We start from the raw sequence: 17,903 nt of genomic DNA, 5'->3' as shown, positions 1-17,903 counted from the left end.
AATGAGACCCTACTCAAGATAATCGCCCAAAAACTGAAAAAACTATGGCTCTTAGACTATGGAAACACTAAAACATGATTTTTTTTGTTTCAAAAATGAAATCATTGTGTAAAACTTACATAAATAAAAATAAAGTATACATATTAGGTATCGCCGCGTCTGTATCGACCGGCTCTATAAAAATATCACATGACCTAACCCCTCAGGTGACCACCGTAAAAAAACAAAAACAAAAAAAAAAAGGTATTTTTTGCCATCTTACGTCACAAAAAGTGTAATAGCAAGCGATCAAAAAGTCATATGCACCCCAAAATAGTGCCAATCAAACCGTCATCTCATCCCGCAAAAAATGAGACCCTACTCAAGATAATCGCCCAAAAACTGAAAAAACTATGGCTCTTAGACTATGGAGACACTAAAACATTTTTTGGGTTTTAAAAATGAAGTTATTGTATAAAACTTACATAAATAAAAAAAAATTGTATACATATTAGGTATCGCCGCGTCCGTGACAACCTGCTCTATAAAATTACCACATGATCTAACCTGTCAGATGAAAGTTGTAAATAACAAAAAAAAAAACGGTGCCAAAAAAGCCATTTCTTGTTAGCTTGCCGCACAAAAAGTGTAATATAGATCAACCAAAAATCATATGTACCCTAAACTAGTACCAACAAAACTGCCACCCTATCCTGCCGTTTCTAAAATGGGGTCACTTTTTTGGAGTTTCTACTCTAGGGGTGCATCAGGGGGGCTTCAAATGGGACATGGTGTAAAAAAAAACAGTCCAGCAAAACCTGCCTTCCAAAAACCGTATGGCGTTCCTTTCCTTCTGCGCCCTGCCGTGTGCCCGTACAGCGGTTTACAACCACATATGGGGTGTTTCTGTAAACTACAGAATCAGGGCCATAAATAATGAGTTTTGTTTGGCTGTTAACCCTTGCTTTGTAACTGGAAAAAAAATATTAAAATGGAAAATCTGCCAAAAATGTGAAATTTTGAAATTGTGTCTCTATTTTCCATTAAATCTTGTGCAACACCTAAAGGGTTAACAAAGTTTGGGGTGTAGTTTCTTAGATGGGGTCATTTTTATGGAGTTTCTACTCTAGGGGTGCATCAGGGGGGCTTCAAATGGGACATGGTGTCAAAAAACCAGTCCAGCAAAATTAGCCCTCCAAAAACCAAACGGCGCACCTTTCACTCTACGCCCCGCTGTGTGGCCATACAGTAGTTTACGGCCACATATGGGGTGTTTCTGTGAACAGCAGAGTCAGGGCAATAAAGATACAGTCTTGTTTGGCTGTTAACCCTTGCTTTGTTAGTGGAAAAAATGGGTTAAAATTGAAAATTAGGCAAAAAAATGAAATTCTCAAATTTCATCTCCATTTGCCAATAACTCTTGTGCAACACCTAAAGGGTTAACGACGTATGTAAAATCACTTTTGAATACCTTGAGGGGTGTAGTTTCTTAGATGGGGTCACTTTTAGGGAGTTTCTACTCTAGGGGTGCATCAGGGGGCTTCAAATGGGACATGGTGTAAATAAACCAGTCCATAAAAATCAGCCTTCCAAAAACCAAACGGCGCACCTTTCACTCTACGCCCCGCTGTGTGGCCGTACAGTAGTTTACGGCCACATATTGGGTGTTTCTGTAAACGGCAGAGTCAGGGCAATAAAGATACAGTCTTTTTTGGCTGTTAACCCTTGCTTTGTTAGTGGAAAAAATGGGTTAAAATGAAAAATTAGACAAAAAAATGAAATTCTCAAATTTCCTCCCCATTTGCCAATAACTCTTGTGCAACACCTAAAGGGTTAACAATGTATGCAAAGTCAGTTTTGAATACCTTGAGGGGTGTAGTTTCTTAGATGGGGTCATTTTTGGGTGGTTTCTATTATGTAAGCCTCGCAAAGTGACTTCAGACCTGAACTGGTCCCTAAAAATTGAGTTTTTGTAAATTTCGGAAAAATTTCAAGATTTGCTTCTAAACTTCTAAGCCTTATAACATCCCCAAAAAATTAAATATCATTCCCAAAATAATTTAAGCATGAAGTAGACATATGGGGAATGTAAAGTCATCACAATTTTTTGGGGTATTACTATGTATTTCAGAAGTAGAGAAACTGAAACTTAGAAATTTGCAAATTTTTCAAAATTTTTGGTAAATTAGGTATTTTTTTGGGCAAAAAAATAATTTTTTTGACTTCATTTTACCAGTGTCATGAAGTACAATATGTGACGAAAAAACAATCTCAGAATGGCCTGGATAAGTCAAAGCGTTTTAAAGTTATTAGCACTTAAAGTGACACTGGTCAGATTTCCAAAAAATGGCCTGGTCCTTAAGGTGAAAATGAGCCCGGTCCTTAAGGGGTTAATTCTTGTGGAACGCCTAAAGGGTTAACAAAGTTAATAAAATCGGTTTTGAATACCTTGAGGGGTGTAGTTTCTACAATGGGGTCATTTTATGGGGGTATCCACTATGTAGGCCCCACAAAGTGACTTCAGACCTGAACTGGTCCTTAAAAAGTGGGTTTTGGCAATTTTCTTAAAAATTTGAAGAATTGCTTCTAAACTTCTAAGCCTTCTAACATCCTAAAAAAATAAAATGACATTTACAAAATGATGCCAACATAAAGTATACATATGGGGAATGTTAAGTAATAAATATTTTATGAGGTATCACTTTCTGTTTTAAAAGCAGAGAAATTGAAATTTAGAAAATTGCGAATTTTTTAAATTTTTTGGTAAATTTGGGATTTTTTTATAAATAAAGGTGAAATATTTTGACTCAAATTTATGACTGTCATGAAGTACAATGTGTCACGAGAAAACAATCTCTGAATGACTTGGATAAATAAAGGCGTTCCAAAGTTATTACCACATAAAGTGAGATATGTCAGTTTTGCAAAATTAGGCCTGGTCAGGAAAGGGGCAAATGGCCCAGATGGCAAGTGGTTATGTATTGATAACCTATCCTCAGGATAGGTCAGAGGTGGGCAAACTTTTTGACTCGTGGGCCACAATGGGTTCATATATTGGGGCCGGACCAAAAGTAGATGGATGGGGCGTTTGTGTGAATTAATATAAATTAATTTTACATTTCGTAACATTAAAGGTTTAGTTTAATTCAAGGTAGAAAGGCATAAAAAGTTTTTGTACAAAACTTTTAAGCAATGTATTTCTTACATAACATAGTATGTAGAGTAGGAACAGTGTTGTTAGCCTCCCTTTTTTGTTAAGGCATCAAAGTCTGGAGTTAGCTTTGTTGTTGCAATTCGCAGAATAGATACTGTGCCAGTATATAGGGCCCCCACAGTGCCCCTCATAATGTGCCAGTATATAGGGCCCTCATAGTGCTTCCCCTCCTCTTCATAGTGGCCCCCATAGTGCTTCCCCCCTTCTCCATAGTGGCACCCATAGTGCTTCCCCTCTTCTCCATAGTACCAATCCATATTGTGCCAGTATATAGGGCCCCCATAGTGCTTCCCCTCTTCTCCATAGTGCCCCCCCCATATTTTGGCAGTATATAGGGCCCCCATAGTGCTTCCCCTCTTCTCCATAGTGGCCCCCATAGTGCTTCCCCTCTTCTCCATAGTACCAATCCATATTGTGCCAGTATATAGGGCCCCCACTCCCCTTTTTTGCCACAGTATACTATAAATACTAAAAACAATGAACACATTTACTTACCTTATGCTGCTATCAGTGATGCGATGCAGGCCTGTGTCACGCTCTATAGGGCTCTGATAGGCTACAGACCTAGTGCCTGTAGCCTATCAGAGGAATGGGCAAGGGAGACGACTCTCACCTGCTCCTCCGCACCATTCATCTGTATCGCTGTCCTGAGGACGGTGATACAGATGAATATGAAGATGAGCGCTTCCACAATGAAAGCGCTCATCTCCACTCCTGCTGCCTCCAGGCAGCTCTGTGGGCCGGATAAAAAGGTCCCATCACTGGCATAGGTCATCAATATCTGATTGTTGGGGATCCAACTCCCAGCACCCCCACCGATTAGCTGTTGGAAGGGGCTCCAGCACTTCTTTCTATTGGTGGCATCTCAGCCCTCTTTAAACATCTTGTATCCGTGGGGGTGCAATGAGTCAGACCCTGACCAATCAGATATTGATGACCTCTACTGTGGATAGGTCATCAATATGTACTGTCTTTAACAACCCGTTCAATCATACGAGCAAGAAACCTTTTAAATGAGACAAAATAATGCAGACTTGGGAAATATGACAGATTTTTTATATTTTTTTGTAATATACAAAGTTTTTTTTCATAACCATATTGCATTTACCCTTTTGCACACCTGGACATAACTGTACGTCCATGGTGCAAGAGGACTGCATGAAGCAGGCTCACAAGCTGAACCAGCTCCATGCACAGCAGCTGTGTTACATAACAGACACCTGCCTGCTGTGGCCGGGATCGTAGATAACTCTGATCCCAGCCATATAACCCCTCAGATGCCACAGTCAATAGCAACTGCGGTAGACAGAAGAGTTAGATGACTATTGCAGTATATTGTACCAATGATCGGACAACTGTATGTTCAAGTCCCCATGTGAAACTTCAAAATAAGTAAAATGAAATAAAAATTGAAAGTAAAAAAAATGGCTGGCCTATAAGAGGATCTTATTACTTATCCCATGCGATGAACACTGTAAAAAAAAAAAAAAAAAGATGGAATTGCCGTTTTTGTCACCTCGACTTTTGTCACCCCAAAATGGTACATGTAAAAACTACAGCCCATCCTGCAAAAAAAAGCCTTTACACAACTGACAAAAAAAAATAAAAAAATAAGTTGAGTATTGTGTCAATTCAAAGAAAAATAATTATTTTTTATAAAAAAGTGATTTTATGATACAAAAGTAGTAAAACATGAAATAAACCTATATGAATTTGGTATTTCCTTATTCGTATCGACACTAAGAATAGTTTTATCATATATAACACATGTGAGCCAATAAAAAATAATAAAACACAGAATTGCAATTTTTGCCCACATCACTTCCCAAAAAATGACATAAAAAGTGATCAAAAAGTCATATGTATCCCGAAATAGTACCAATTCAAACAACAGCCTGTCCACCAAAATCAAGCCCTTGTACAGCTACGTTGATGGAAAAATAAAAATGTTATGGATGGTAGTATATGGCGATGCAAAATACTTATTTTTAATAAAGTGATTTTATGATGCAAAAGTAGTAAAACAGGAAAAAACTAAAGAAATCTGATATCACTAGAATTATATCTTTCTGGGAAGTATAGTTTAAAAAATGGGGTTATTTATTGGGGTTTCCACTATACTGGTACTCCAGAGGTGTTGCACGTTCGACATGGCGTCCAAACCCATTCCAGTATAGTCTGCGCTTCAAAAGACAAATTACTTTCCTTCCCTTCTGAGTCCTGTTGTGTGCCCATACAGCAGGTTATGACCACATATGGAGTATTGCTCTTCTCTGGCCTGCCCTTTTTAACCCCTTCCCGACCTATGACGTACTACTACGTCATGGGAACCACTGCTTTTCCACAATTTGACGTAATAGTACATCATAGTGATCGCGCGGGATGGAGCGGTGCACGTGCGATCACTGCAGGGGCCCGGCAGTCCGTGGTAGCCGGGCCCCTGCTGTATCCGCGGGCATCGCTGTAAAAGCCGATGCCGGCGGATTAACCCCTTCTATGCAGTGGTCCGCGCTGACCGCGACATAGAAGGGGTTTGTGTCGGGTCAGTGATCGCATCGAGTTCCCGCGCTGCTGTGGCGGGGCTCTGATGCAACACAAGGCAGCCCGATGCCGTGCAGAGACTGCCCAATGCCTTGCACGGCATCGGGAACTGCCTTCTACGGGTGCCGAGGAATCCAGCCTCAGGCTGAGTCTCCTAGGCAACCTGTGTCATACACTAACAGGCAATGCATTACAATACAGATGTATTGTAATCCATTGCAGAGGAGATCAGACCCCCAAAAGTGAACATCATAAATAAAGTAAAGAAAGTGAAGAAGTGTTTTTAATAAAATTAATAAAGTAATAAAATTAATAAAGTAAAAAAGAAAAAAAAGCCCCTTTCCCCTTATTTTATAACAGAAAAAAAACACAAAACCCACACATATTAGGTATCGCTGCGTCCGTAATGAACGGCTCTATAAATATATCACATGATCCACCCTGTCCGATAAACACCATAAAGAAAAAAAAAATTATATTTTTGTCACCTTACATCACAAAAAGTGCAACACCAAGCGATCAAAAAGGCATATGTCCCAGAAAATTGTATCAATAAAACCGTCACCTCATCCCGCAAAAACTGAACCCCTACCTAAGACAATCGCCCAAAAAATAAAAAGACTATAGCTCTCAGAACACGGAGACACTAAAACATAATTTTTTTTGTTTCAAAACTGCTATTATTGTGCTAAGTGAAATACATAAAAAAAAAATATACATATTAGGTATCACCACGTCCGTAACAACCAGCTCTATAAAAATATCAGGTGAACACCGTCTAAAAAAATAAAAAAGTGTAACATTTTTTTTCACATTACATCACAAAAATTTCAACAGCAAGTGATCAAAAAGGCGTATGCCCCACAAAAAAGTACCAATCACCTAAGAGGATCAGTAAAAAATTAAAAAAGCTATCACTCTCAGACAATGGAGACACTAAAATATGATTATTTTTTGTTTCAAAACTGCTATTATTGTGCTAAAGTGAAAAAATAAGAAAAAGTATACATATTAGGTATCGCCACGTCCGTAACAACCAGCTCTATAAAAATTTCACATGACCTAACCACTCAGATGAACACTAAAAAAAAAAAATGTGTAAAAAAAAAGGCATTTTTGTCACATTATATCACAAATATTGCAACAGCAAGTGATCAAAAAGGCATATGCCTCCCAAAATAGTACCAATCAGACCGTCACCTCATCTCGCAAAAAATGAACCCTACCTAAGAGAATTGGTCAAAAAATAAAAAAGCTATGGCTCTCAAACTATGGAGACACTAAAATATCATTATTTCGGTTTCAAAAATGCTATTATTAGTAAAACTTAAATAAATAAGAAAAAGTAGACATATTAGGTATTGCCACGTGCATAACGATCTGCTCTATAAAAAAGTCACATGACCTAATCCCTCAGGTAAACGCTGTAAAAAATAAAAATAAAAACGATGCCAAAACATCCATTTTTTGGTTACCTTGCCTCACAAAAAACGTAATATAGAGCAATTAAAAATCATATGTACCCCAAAATAGTACCAATAAAATTGGCACCTTATCCCGTAGTTTCCAAAATGTGGTCACTTTTTTTAATTTCTACTGTAGGGGTGCATCAGGGGGGCTTCAAATGGGACAATTTCATCTAAAAACCAGTTCAGCTAAATTTGCCTTCCAAAAACCATATGGCGTTCCTTTCCTACTGCGCCCTGCCGTGTGCCCGTACAGCAGTTTACAATCACATGTGGGGTGTTTCTGTAAACCGCAGAATTAGGGTAATAAATATTGAGTTTTATTTGGCTGTTAACCCTTGCTTTGCTACTGGAAAAAATGGATTAAAATGTAAAATCTGCCAAAAAAGTGAAATTCTGAAATTTCATCTCCATTTTCCATTAATTCTTGTGGAACACCTAAAGGGTTAACAAAGTTTGTAAAATCAGTTTTGTATACCTGGAGGGGTGTAGATTCTAAAATGGGGTAATTTCTGGGTGGTTTCTATTATGTAAGCCTCACAAAGTGACTTCAGACCTGAACTGGTTCTTAAAAAGTGGGTTTTGGAAATTTTCCGAAACATTTCACGATTTGCTTCCAAACTTCTAAGCCTTCTAACGTCCCCCCAAAAATAAAATGTAATTTTCAAAATGATCCAAACATGAAGTAGACATATGGGGAATGTAAAGTAATAACAATTTTTGGAGGTATTCCTATCTATCATAAAAGTAGAGAAATAAAAATTTGGAAATTTGGTATTTTTTATGAATAAAAATGATATTTTTTTTACTCATTTTTACCACTGTCATGAAGTACGATATGTGACAAGAAAATTATCTCAGAATGGCCTGTATAAGTATAAGCGTTTTAAAGTTATAACACCACATAAAGTGACACATGTCAGATTTGCAAAAAATGGCCTGGGCAGGAAGGTGAAAACAGGCCCGGGGTTGAAGGGGTTAACCCTTGTAAAAAGGAAACATTTTGAGATAAAACTACAAATTAACATGTATTTTTTGATTATTTTTTTTTTCACTCCCAAATTTTAATACGTCCTATGAGATACCTGTGGGTTCAAAATGCTCACTGCACCAATATGTTAATTTCTTCAGAGGTGTAGTGTTTGAAATGGGACCTTTTATGGGTGTTTGATTTAGGACCTCAAGGCATCTGCAGCCTGAAATGGTGCCTGAAAAACTTCCTAAAAAATGGAGACCCCCAAATGTTCAAGGTGATACTTCAGTACTGAGACGGTATTTGAAATAAGTGGCACTCTAAGGCCACATATTGGATATTTATAAAAACTGCAGAATCAGAGTATTAAATTTGGAGTATTAGTTCTATTTCATGACTTGCTGGGGGAGATTTATCGAACTGGCAAAGGCAAACTAATCCAGTTCTACTTTATACCAGTTTGATAAATCTCCCCTGCTGTGTTCCAAAAATTGATTAAAACTGAAAATCTGCAAAAAAGTTAAACTTTGAAATTTCACTTCCATTTTGCATTATTTCCTGTGAAACACCTAAAGGGTTAACAAACTTCATAAACGTGATTTTGAATACATTAGGGTGCAGTTTTTCCCCCTTACTGATCACTAATACGCCTTTTTATGGCAGTCACTAAGGGGCCTTAGGCTGGGCCGCGCCTTTTCACTCTGGACTGGGGGGCTCGGCTCTCACATGAGATCCACCCTCCTGCTGATCCGGGCAGTTTAACCCCTTACATGCCGTGGACGCCCCCTCTGTATCCCATCGGCACCCCACAAATGCAATTGTGGGGTGCCGATTTGTGTATAATCAGGCTGGGACCTGGTGTAGGTCCCAAGCCTGCCTTGAGTGTTCCCCAGCAGGTTGCTGGTCAATGTCAGTATAGCACAGACATTAAAATGCAATGCACTATAGGGATAATGCATTGTATTTTAGAAGCAATGAAAAGATTCCCTGTTGTAGTCCCATTGTAGGACTGTAAGTGTATTAAAAAAGTTTTAAAAAAAAGCTTTTTTTTCTATTGAAAATAAGCTACATGCGAGCACTGCCTCCTCTTCATTACAATGCATTGTTCCCCTTGCAGAGATAATCAATATATATTGCCTGCACATCCCCTTTAAAGCAAAAATAGGCTTCGTCCTTAAGGGGTTTTATTTTGCGATAAGACGTGCAGGAAACACACACACACACACAGTGGCTGGAGTACGCCTTTTAAAAGCAGTTGTCACTATGCAAACTCCAAACTGAGTATCTGTTACTGAGTCACGGTCATATGGGAAGTTGTGAAAGTAGTTCAGACCTATATCCTTTTCACTTGTGACTGCAGTAGTAAATGAAGACATTGCTAAATGACTATTACCGGGATTTAACGGTGAAGTTGTTTGTATGCTTGGTATGTTTAAAGGGATTGTTCATAATTTTTATATTGATGGCTGATCCTCAGGAGGCTGGCTAGTGCAGCTCTGCTCCTGAAGTTAATGGAAGCAGCGGTTCAGTAAGCATCTCTGTTCAGTACACAATGGACGGAGCTATGCCGTTCCAGTGCCTACTTTGGAGCAGCTGATCGGCAGAGCCCCGAGGTTTTGGACCTCCTTTGATCAGGTATCCTGGATAAACCCTTTAAGACTTGTTTACGTTTAGCTAGGTTCACGCCACATTTTTCCCATATAGTTGAGGCATATGTTTTCTTTTGACTGCATATTGGCAAAAAACTATCCATGGACTAAACATCTGACGTTTTCTTATTTATTTGACCTGCTCACTGAGATGGCCGCACATGCTCAGTTTCATCCTTCAACTTCCTCCTGAGCTGTGATAGGGAGAGAGCTGTAGCAGAATGGACACACCCCCTGAACTTCAGCAGAAAAGACATTCCCCTTGTTCTGCCAGCTTGATATATAGCAGAGCAATGAATGGGAAGATCTCTAGACCCATGTGAGGGCTGGTTCTAGCTTTGTTAGAAAAAGATTGTCATGTCCTATATGATATCTTATATGTGTGAACCTACACTTATTCTTTGTAGGCAAATAGTCTGATGAAGGTCGAATAATTAGCAGCCAAAAATGTTCACCTGCATATCTTCCGTTGAGCATTATCCTCAAGAAAAAAATCTGAAAATAAGTATTTAGAAGTGTGGTGGAGTTTAAGTCTACACGTATTCATCAGTGGAGTTTCAGCTCCATATAAATGATTATGCTCATGCTATATAATAGAAATACGGTGAGTCAAATATATAATTTTGACAATGTGGCCTTTTCAGTGAAGCTTTGGGATAACATGGTGAGAAGTGAGAAGCAGGTTTTACCAGTGGAATGCTATGAATGTCTGTCAACAGAGGGACCCTTGAAAATACAGGAAATATCTTTTGGGAAACTGTTGGGATTGGCACATATTATGCTTCAGGATGGACGAAATCTGGAGCATTTACAGCTAAGTTAGAAAATGGCCAAGCACTGATTTGATAAAACACGTTTTCTTATTTATCTTCTTGTATTCTTTGTAGGAATGTGCAAAAATCCAGACATGCTCAGCAAGCAACAGTTAAAAGATTCCATAAAGTAAGAGTTTCCTGTGTCTTTTACAATATTCGTAAAATCAAAGTAATCCAAGAAAGTTTTTAAAATAAATATTGTACGTCTGATAGAGACAGGGAAAATACCAACACTCAAACACCGAGCTGGAATAACATGGTGTGATAATAATGCAGAGATATATATACATACACACGCAATGTATAAAATGCCTTGGCATTCTATAGAATGTCTAAACTATTTAGGCAAACTATGAAATCTCTGTTATTTCAGCCTTTTATATACTTTGCCTATGCAATAATAATATATAGAAAGATGAGTACTCTTTGGGCAAAGTATGGAATATTAACAAGTATTAACTCTTTAAAGAGGACCTTTCACCTCTCCTGACATGCCTGTTTTAATAGCTACATGCATTCCCCATGTAATAACATTTCTGGAGCGTCTAGTCTTATAACTCTATGTTGTGCCATTCCTTTTTATTTCTACTAGAAGTTATGAATGAATGAATTGTAACAAGTTGGGGTTGGGTCCCTGCAAAGTCTGAAAATGGCAGCACTGATTGGATAGAGTCAGTCTGTGCAGGTACAGCCCCCCAACTTGTTACCTCCCCTCTGTAGCCTTACTGAAGGCTAATAGCAATTCATTCATAACTTCTAGTAGAAATAATAAAGGAATGACACAACATAGAGCCATAAGAACAGCTGCTCCACAATTGTTATTACATTCTGAATGCATGAAGCTATTAAAACAGGCATGCCAGGAGTGATGAAAGGTCCTCTTTAAAGACCGGGCCTATTTCCATTTTTCCATTTAGAATTTTTCCTCCCCACGTTCCAGTAGCCATATTTTTTTTATTTTTCAGTTCACATAGGTATATGAGGGCTTTTTTTTGCAGGACAAGATGCATTTTTTTAATGCCGCCATTTAATTTACCATGTCTTGTATTAGACAGAATTCTGCCAAGGTTTTTGGGGTTTTGACATCACAGCATTCACAATGTACTAAAAATGACCTGACGTCCTTATTCTGCAGCTCAATACGAATGCAGCGATACCAAACTTGAATATTCTTTTTTGTATTTTGTTTTACTACTTAAAAAAAAAATAAACTTTTGGAAAAATGAAAATTTTCTTTGCATCGCTATATTCTGACAACCATAACTTTTTTGTTTATTTTTTGCGTAACAAACTATCGTTTTTATTGGTACCATTTTTGTAGCATGTACGACTTTTTGATCACCATTATTACATTTTTGGGGGGGACAAAATGACAAAAAATGTCATTTTTTTCCATTACAACGTCCACCGCACAGGATTTTTTTCCAATATTTTAGTAGGGCAGACATTTTTGGATGCGGCGATACCCAATATGTTTATTTTTTGATTGTTTAGATATTTTTATAAGTAAAATTGGGAAAGGGGGGTGATTTAAACTTTTAATATATTGGTGTGTTTTGTTTTGTTTTTTTTTTCATTTTTTTTTTTTATAATTATTAGCACCGTTAGGGTCCTAGTACATGGGATCTTTTGATCTCCTCTCCTACTCACCCTAATAGAGATCTACTGGGGGGTTAAGAATTTTTACAGTTTCCATTCTGAGCTATGCCTTGTGCATAGCTCAACATTGATAATGCCATGGCGGGCCTGAATCGCTTCAGCAGCGTCTAGGCTGCCATGGAAACTGATTTCACTGCTGGGGCTCCGATCGGAAGGAAGAGGGAGCCGCATCCCTCTGCCTTCACTGACAGGTGCGGCGATCAGCATTGTTAGCGACACCTGAGGGGATAAATGACAGGCGTGGCGCGATCGCCGCTTCCTGTCAGTGCGGGCGGGTGCCTGCTATATGATACAGCCAGCACCCGCTGTGTATGGAGCGGGCCCGCTGCAGAGGCCCGCTCCATACATGCGCAGACGCATAACGCTGTATATATACGGCGCTATGGGTTAAAGGGGTTGTCTCACTTCAGCAAATGGGATATATCATGTACACAAGGTTAATACAAGGCACTCACTAATGTATTGTGATTGTCCATATTGCCTCCTTTGCTGGCTGGATTCATTGTTCCATCACATTATACTCTGCTTGTTTCTATGGTTATGACCACCCTGCAATCCAGCAGCGGTTGTGCTTGCACAATGTAGGCTATGTGCATTCCTATGGTCCTGATCACCAGAGAGGCCAGACAGTTTTTTTTTCTCCTATAGTGTGCAAACAGGGCCACTGCTGCTGGATTGCAGGGTGATTGTAAGTCCTGGATAGGACCAGTCTTTAATGGACTGAAAAAAAAATGAATCAAGCCAGCAAAGGAAGCAATATGGACATTCACAATACATTAGTAAGTGCCTTGTATTAACTTTCTCTACATGTTAAATGCTGTTTGCTGAAGTGAGACAAACCATTTACATGTTAAGAAGCCTTTACTGATGTGAATATGAAAGAAAGAAATGCAAAATGAGCTACAATTGTTATAAATAGCAAAAGAACAGAACTTTTTTTTTACTGAAAAACAAAAGAAAGAGACCAGTATTGCCCTGACTTGTGTTATGGTGCTGTCACTGTATGGGGGTGATTTTACATTGCTGTCTTATACTTTGCTGATTTGCATTCAGGCTTTATATATAATGCCTAAGTAGTATGTGAAATATTAGGCATTTTAGGCTTGTTTCATACTGCCGGCATTGTTCCCGCAGGAGGTTCTTCGATGTTACCAGAATGACTGCCGGCTCCATAGGCCTTATACTTTTCTTGAATACTATAATTCTATGGAATGACTAGGCATTTTATACAATGTCTGATTTCATACTTTGCCTGTAATATATATATATATATATATATACAGTACAGACCAAAAGTTTGGACACACCTTCTCATTCAAAGAGTTTTCTTTATTATCATGACTATGAATGCATCAAAACTATGAATTAACACATGTGGAATTATATACATAACAAACAAGTGTGAAACAACTGAAAATATGTCATATTCTAGGTTCTACAAAGTAGCCACCTTTTGCTTTGATTACTGCTTTGCACACTCTTGGCATTCTCTTGATGAGCTTCAAGAGGTAGTCCCCTGAAATGGTCTTCCAACAGTCTTGAAGGAGTTCCCAGAGATGCTTAGCACTTGTTGGCCCTTTTGCCTTCACTCTGCGGTCCAGCTCACCCCAAACAATCTCGATTGGGTTCAGGTCTGGTGACTGTGGAGGCCAGGTCATCTGGCGCAGCACCCCATCACTATCCTTCATGGTCAAATAGCCCTTACTTTCAAAGTTTTCCCAATTTTATGGCTGACTGACTGACCTTCATTTCTTAAAGTAATGATGGCCACTCGTTTTTCTTTACTTAGCTGCTTTTTTCTTGCCATAATACCAATTCTAACAGTCTATTCAGTAGGACTATCAGCTGTGTATCCACCTGACTTCTCCTCAACGCAACTAATGGTCCCAACCCCATTTATAAGGCAAGAAATCCCACTTATTAAACCTGACAGGGCACACCTGTGAAGTGAAAACCTTTTCAATGGACTACCTCTTGAAGCTCATCAAGAGAATGCCAAGAGTGTGCAAAGCAGTAATCAAAGCAAAAGGTGGCTACTTTGAAGAACCTAGAATATGACATATTTTCAGTTGTTTCACACTTGTTTGTTATGTATATAATTCCACATGTGTTAATTCATAGTTTTGATGCCTTCATAGTCATGAAAATAAAGAAAACTCTTTGAATGAAAAGGTGTGTCCAAAACTTTTGGTCTGTACTGTGTATATATCATATATATACATAGTGACACAGTGAGAGGTTTGGTCTGGGAAAACAGGTATTTTCCTCCCAGCATGTGCTGCTGCCAGTTGAGGTCAAATACCGGATCGGATTTTAAATGCCGGTCCGGGTTTTGGCAGTACCTGGCTGTCCTTAAATAGGCAGCTGGGCTCAGAAGCATTGTCTCTGTGTTGGGATCTGGGAGCCTTGTGTCTGGATGAAGGCTTGCTACCTGTTTGGTGTGAAAACAGCTTGGTGCTACTATCAGCAAGCACTCTTTGAGGCAGAATTGCCGCATGATGTGAATTACCAGCAACACCGCAAGGTGACTTTTTGTTTGAATATGACTGCTTGTTTTGTCACTTGCCTAAAGTGTGAATAAACACTGAACTGTTTGATCCAAAGAACTTGTTGTTGCCTCTATACTGCGTCCGCTAATCCTGTCTACCAGAGCGAGTCCCCACTATATATATATATATATATATATTCTTGTCCACTAGTTAACAGCTTGTGCTAGTGATCTTGGGGACGACTATACAAACTCAAACAAAACTGCTATGACTTTGACTATGGTATGATTTTATTTGCAGGGGTAAACCAACATTTCTGGAGTATATTAGTTACCACCTGAATTTCATGAGTATCTTGGCTGGGCCATGTAGCAGTTTCAATGAGTACATTGGATTTATTGAAGGACGACATATACAATCAAAGTTACTTATAGAAAAAAGAAAAGAAGACACCACATTTCCAGATCCTTCTCCTAATGTAGGCATTGTATTAAATATGAAAGTATTATTAACTGGCAACTTTGTTTCTGTTACATTCTGTTACCTTTTTTAAATATAAACCATGAGAAGTATAGGTAATTGCCAGCACTAAACCATAAATGCAGTGGTCCCTCAAGATACAATGGCCTCAGGATACAATATTTTCAACATACAATGGTCTTTTCTGACCCATCGTAAGGTGAAACTAGACTCAACATGCAGTGTCCTGAAACACACTGCTTAAAGGGAACCTGTCATGTGGATATTTGATTATAATCTAACTAATTATATACAATCATTAACTACTAAAAAGTACCTTAGGCCTCTTTCACACTTGCGTTGTCCGGATCCGGTGTGTACTCCACTTGCCGGAATTACACTCCGGATCCGGAAAAACGCAAGTGTACTGAAAGCATTTGAAGACGGAACCGTCTTCCAAATGCGTTCAGTGTTACTATGGCACCCAGGACGCTATTAAAGTCCTGGTTGCCATAGTAGGAGCGGGGAGCGGGGGAGCAGTATACTTACAGTCCGTGCGGCTCCCGGGGCGCTCCAGAGTGACGTCAGAGCGCCCCATGCGCATGGATGACGTGATCCATGCGATCACATGATCCATGCGCTTGGGGCGCCCTGACGTCACTCTGAAGCGCCCCGGGAGCCGCACGGATGGTAAGTACACTGCTCCCCCGCTCCCCGCTACACTTTACCATGGCTGCCAGGACTTTAGCGTCCCGGCAGCCATGGTAACCATTCAGAAAAAGCTAAATGTCGGGTCCGGCAATGCGCCGAAACGACGTTTAGCTTAAGGCCGGATCCGGATCAATGCCTTTCAATGGGCATTAATTCCGGATCCGGCCTTGCGGCAAGTGTTCCGGATTTTTGGCCGGAGCAAAAAGCGCAGCATGCTGCGGTATTTTCTCCGGCCAAAAAACATTCTGTTCCGGAACTGAAGACATCCTGATGCATCCTGAACGGATTTCTCTCCATTCAGAATGCATTAGGATAATCCTGATCAGGATTCTTCCGGCATAGAGCCCCGACGACGGAACTCTATGCCGGAAGACAAGAACGCAAGTGTGAAAGAGCCTTTAGATGTATTCACTTACTGGTGTGACAAATGGTTACCTCATAATATACACACAAAGATGTCGCATGCCGCATGCTAATGAGCTGATTTGAGTCCAGCGTGATGTCATTGAGTCCAGTGTTTATTTAATTAACAGCTATAGCCACTCCCCTGCCCACCTGCTGCTGATTCATATGGAAAATAACTGTCAATCAGCAGCAGGTAGGCGGGGAGAGTCAGGAGCTCATGAATATTCAGGGTTCATCATTATGAGCTGGAGCTTTTCAATACAAGATGTTGGCAGATTGACTGGGTCAATTAAAGAAAGTGACCCAGCATTTTGCTAAGAGAATCAGTCACATATTTATGTTGCCCTTAGTTAGGACACCATAAAACTGGTGTCAGGTTCCCTTTAATGCTATGATTGTGTTTCATGTAAATTGTGCTTGTATATGAGTTCCAATAAAGTTGCATAGGGAGGGGGAGGTTCTAAGAAGCCCCCCAGGGCTGACTCCGCCCTGCACACAGTACAGAGGAGAAGGTGGTCAGTGTGTGTGTGTGATGTCTGAGGACAAAGCTACACCTCAGCAGCCATCTTGGAGAGTTACAAAAACTCCAAAGTTAGTTCCATGTACCAGCCCATAGAAGGGAAAGATTACAGAAGAACCAGGGAACTCGGAGGAAGTGAGAATATTGGCAAAGGAAGGTAACTGTCGTTTATCAGGCTCTAGTCTCCTTTGCATTAGGTGGAGATATTCTAAGGCTACTTTCACACTCACATTTGGTGCAGAGCCGTCATTTGTGCCAGATTGTGTCATAGATCCGTCCCCATTGACTTACATTGTGTGTCAGAATGGATCCGTTTGGCTCAGTTTCGTCAGACGGACACCAAAACACTGCAAGCAGCTTTTTGGTGCCCGCCTCCAAAGCGGAATGGAGACGGAACGGAGGCAAACTGATGCATTGTGAGCGGATCCTTTTCCATTCAGAATGCATTAGGGCAAAACTGATCCGTTTTGGACCACTTGTGAGAGCCCTGAACAGATCTCACAAAAGGGAAAGCCAAAACGCCAGTGTGAAAGTAGCCTAAGCTACAAGCTGCCCACCATAACCAAGGACAGAAAGGCCATCTGTCAGAATATAGTATTCCTAGAGAGGATACAGAAGTATATGATTATACAGTACAGCAGGGATAGTACATTCCTCCAGCCTGGAGAAACAAGGGAGAAAGATTGATTGTCATAGAAAACTGCCCCTTATGCAACTTCTGGGAACTAATCTGAATCGCTGTAAAAGCTGCCTTGCTGTAAATGACTTTTGCTTACATTGATGACCTTTGGATCAGCTTCAGTAAAGTACTGGGAGTTTGTTAAGAAACTTGGTCTCCATATTCCACATCATCTCCTAATTGCACCTCACGGTGCTGGCATCATGAACACAGGGGCCCAGCTACCAAAGCACACTAAGCATACCCATTACCATTAAGGGCACCTCAACTTCCATCTGGCTGGTGTTCCCTGCAATTGAGAGTGCCCCTGAGGATTTAGTGCTGTCTTCCTCATCACTGCACCC

At 39.8% G+C, this 17,903-nt stretch overlaps 1 protein-coding gene across 1 annotated transcript in view; it reads left to right on the top strand.

Annotated features, from left to right (window-relative positions):
- The window catches only part of MBOAT1 (membrane bound O-acyltransferase domain containing 1), an 84,944-nt gene that overhangs the window by 50,552 nt on the left and 16,489 nt on the right, over positions 1-17,903 (top strand). Inside the window, exons 6-7 of the mRNA XM_040432798.1 lie at positions 10,710-10,764; positions 15,086-15,263. Coding sequence (XP_040288732.1) covers positions 10,710-10,764; positions 15,086-15,263 — 233 coding nt within the window. The remainder of the gene's footprint in view (positions 1-10,709; positions 10,765-15,085; positions 15,264-17,903) is intronic.

Source organism: Bufo bufo, chromosome 5, assembly GCF_905171765.1.
Source record: "Bufo bufo chromosome 5, aBufBuf1.1, whole genome shotgun sequence".
NCBI lineage: Eukaryota > Metazoa > Chordata > Amphibia > Anura > Bufonidae > Bufo > Bufo bufo.
Note: the sequence above shows the minus strand (reverse complement) of the source record. Positions and strands in the feature narration are given on the sequence as shown.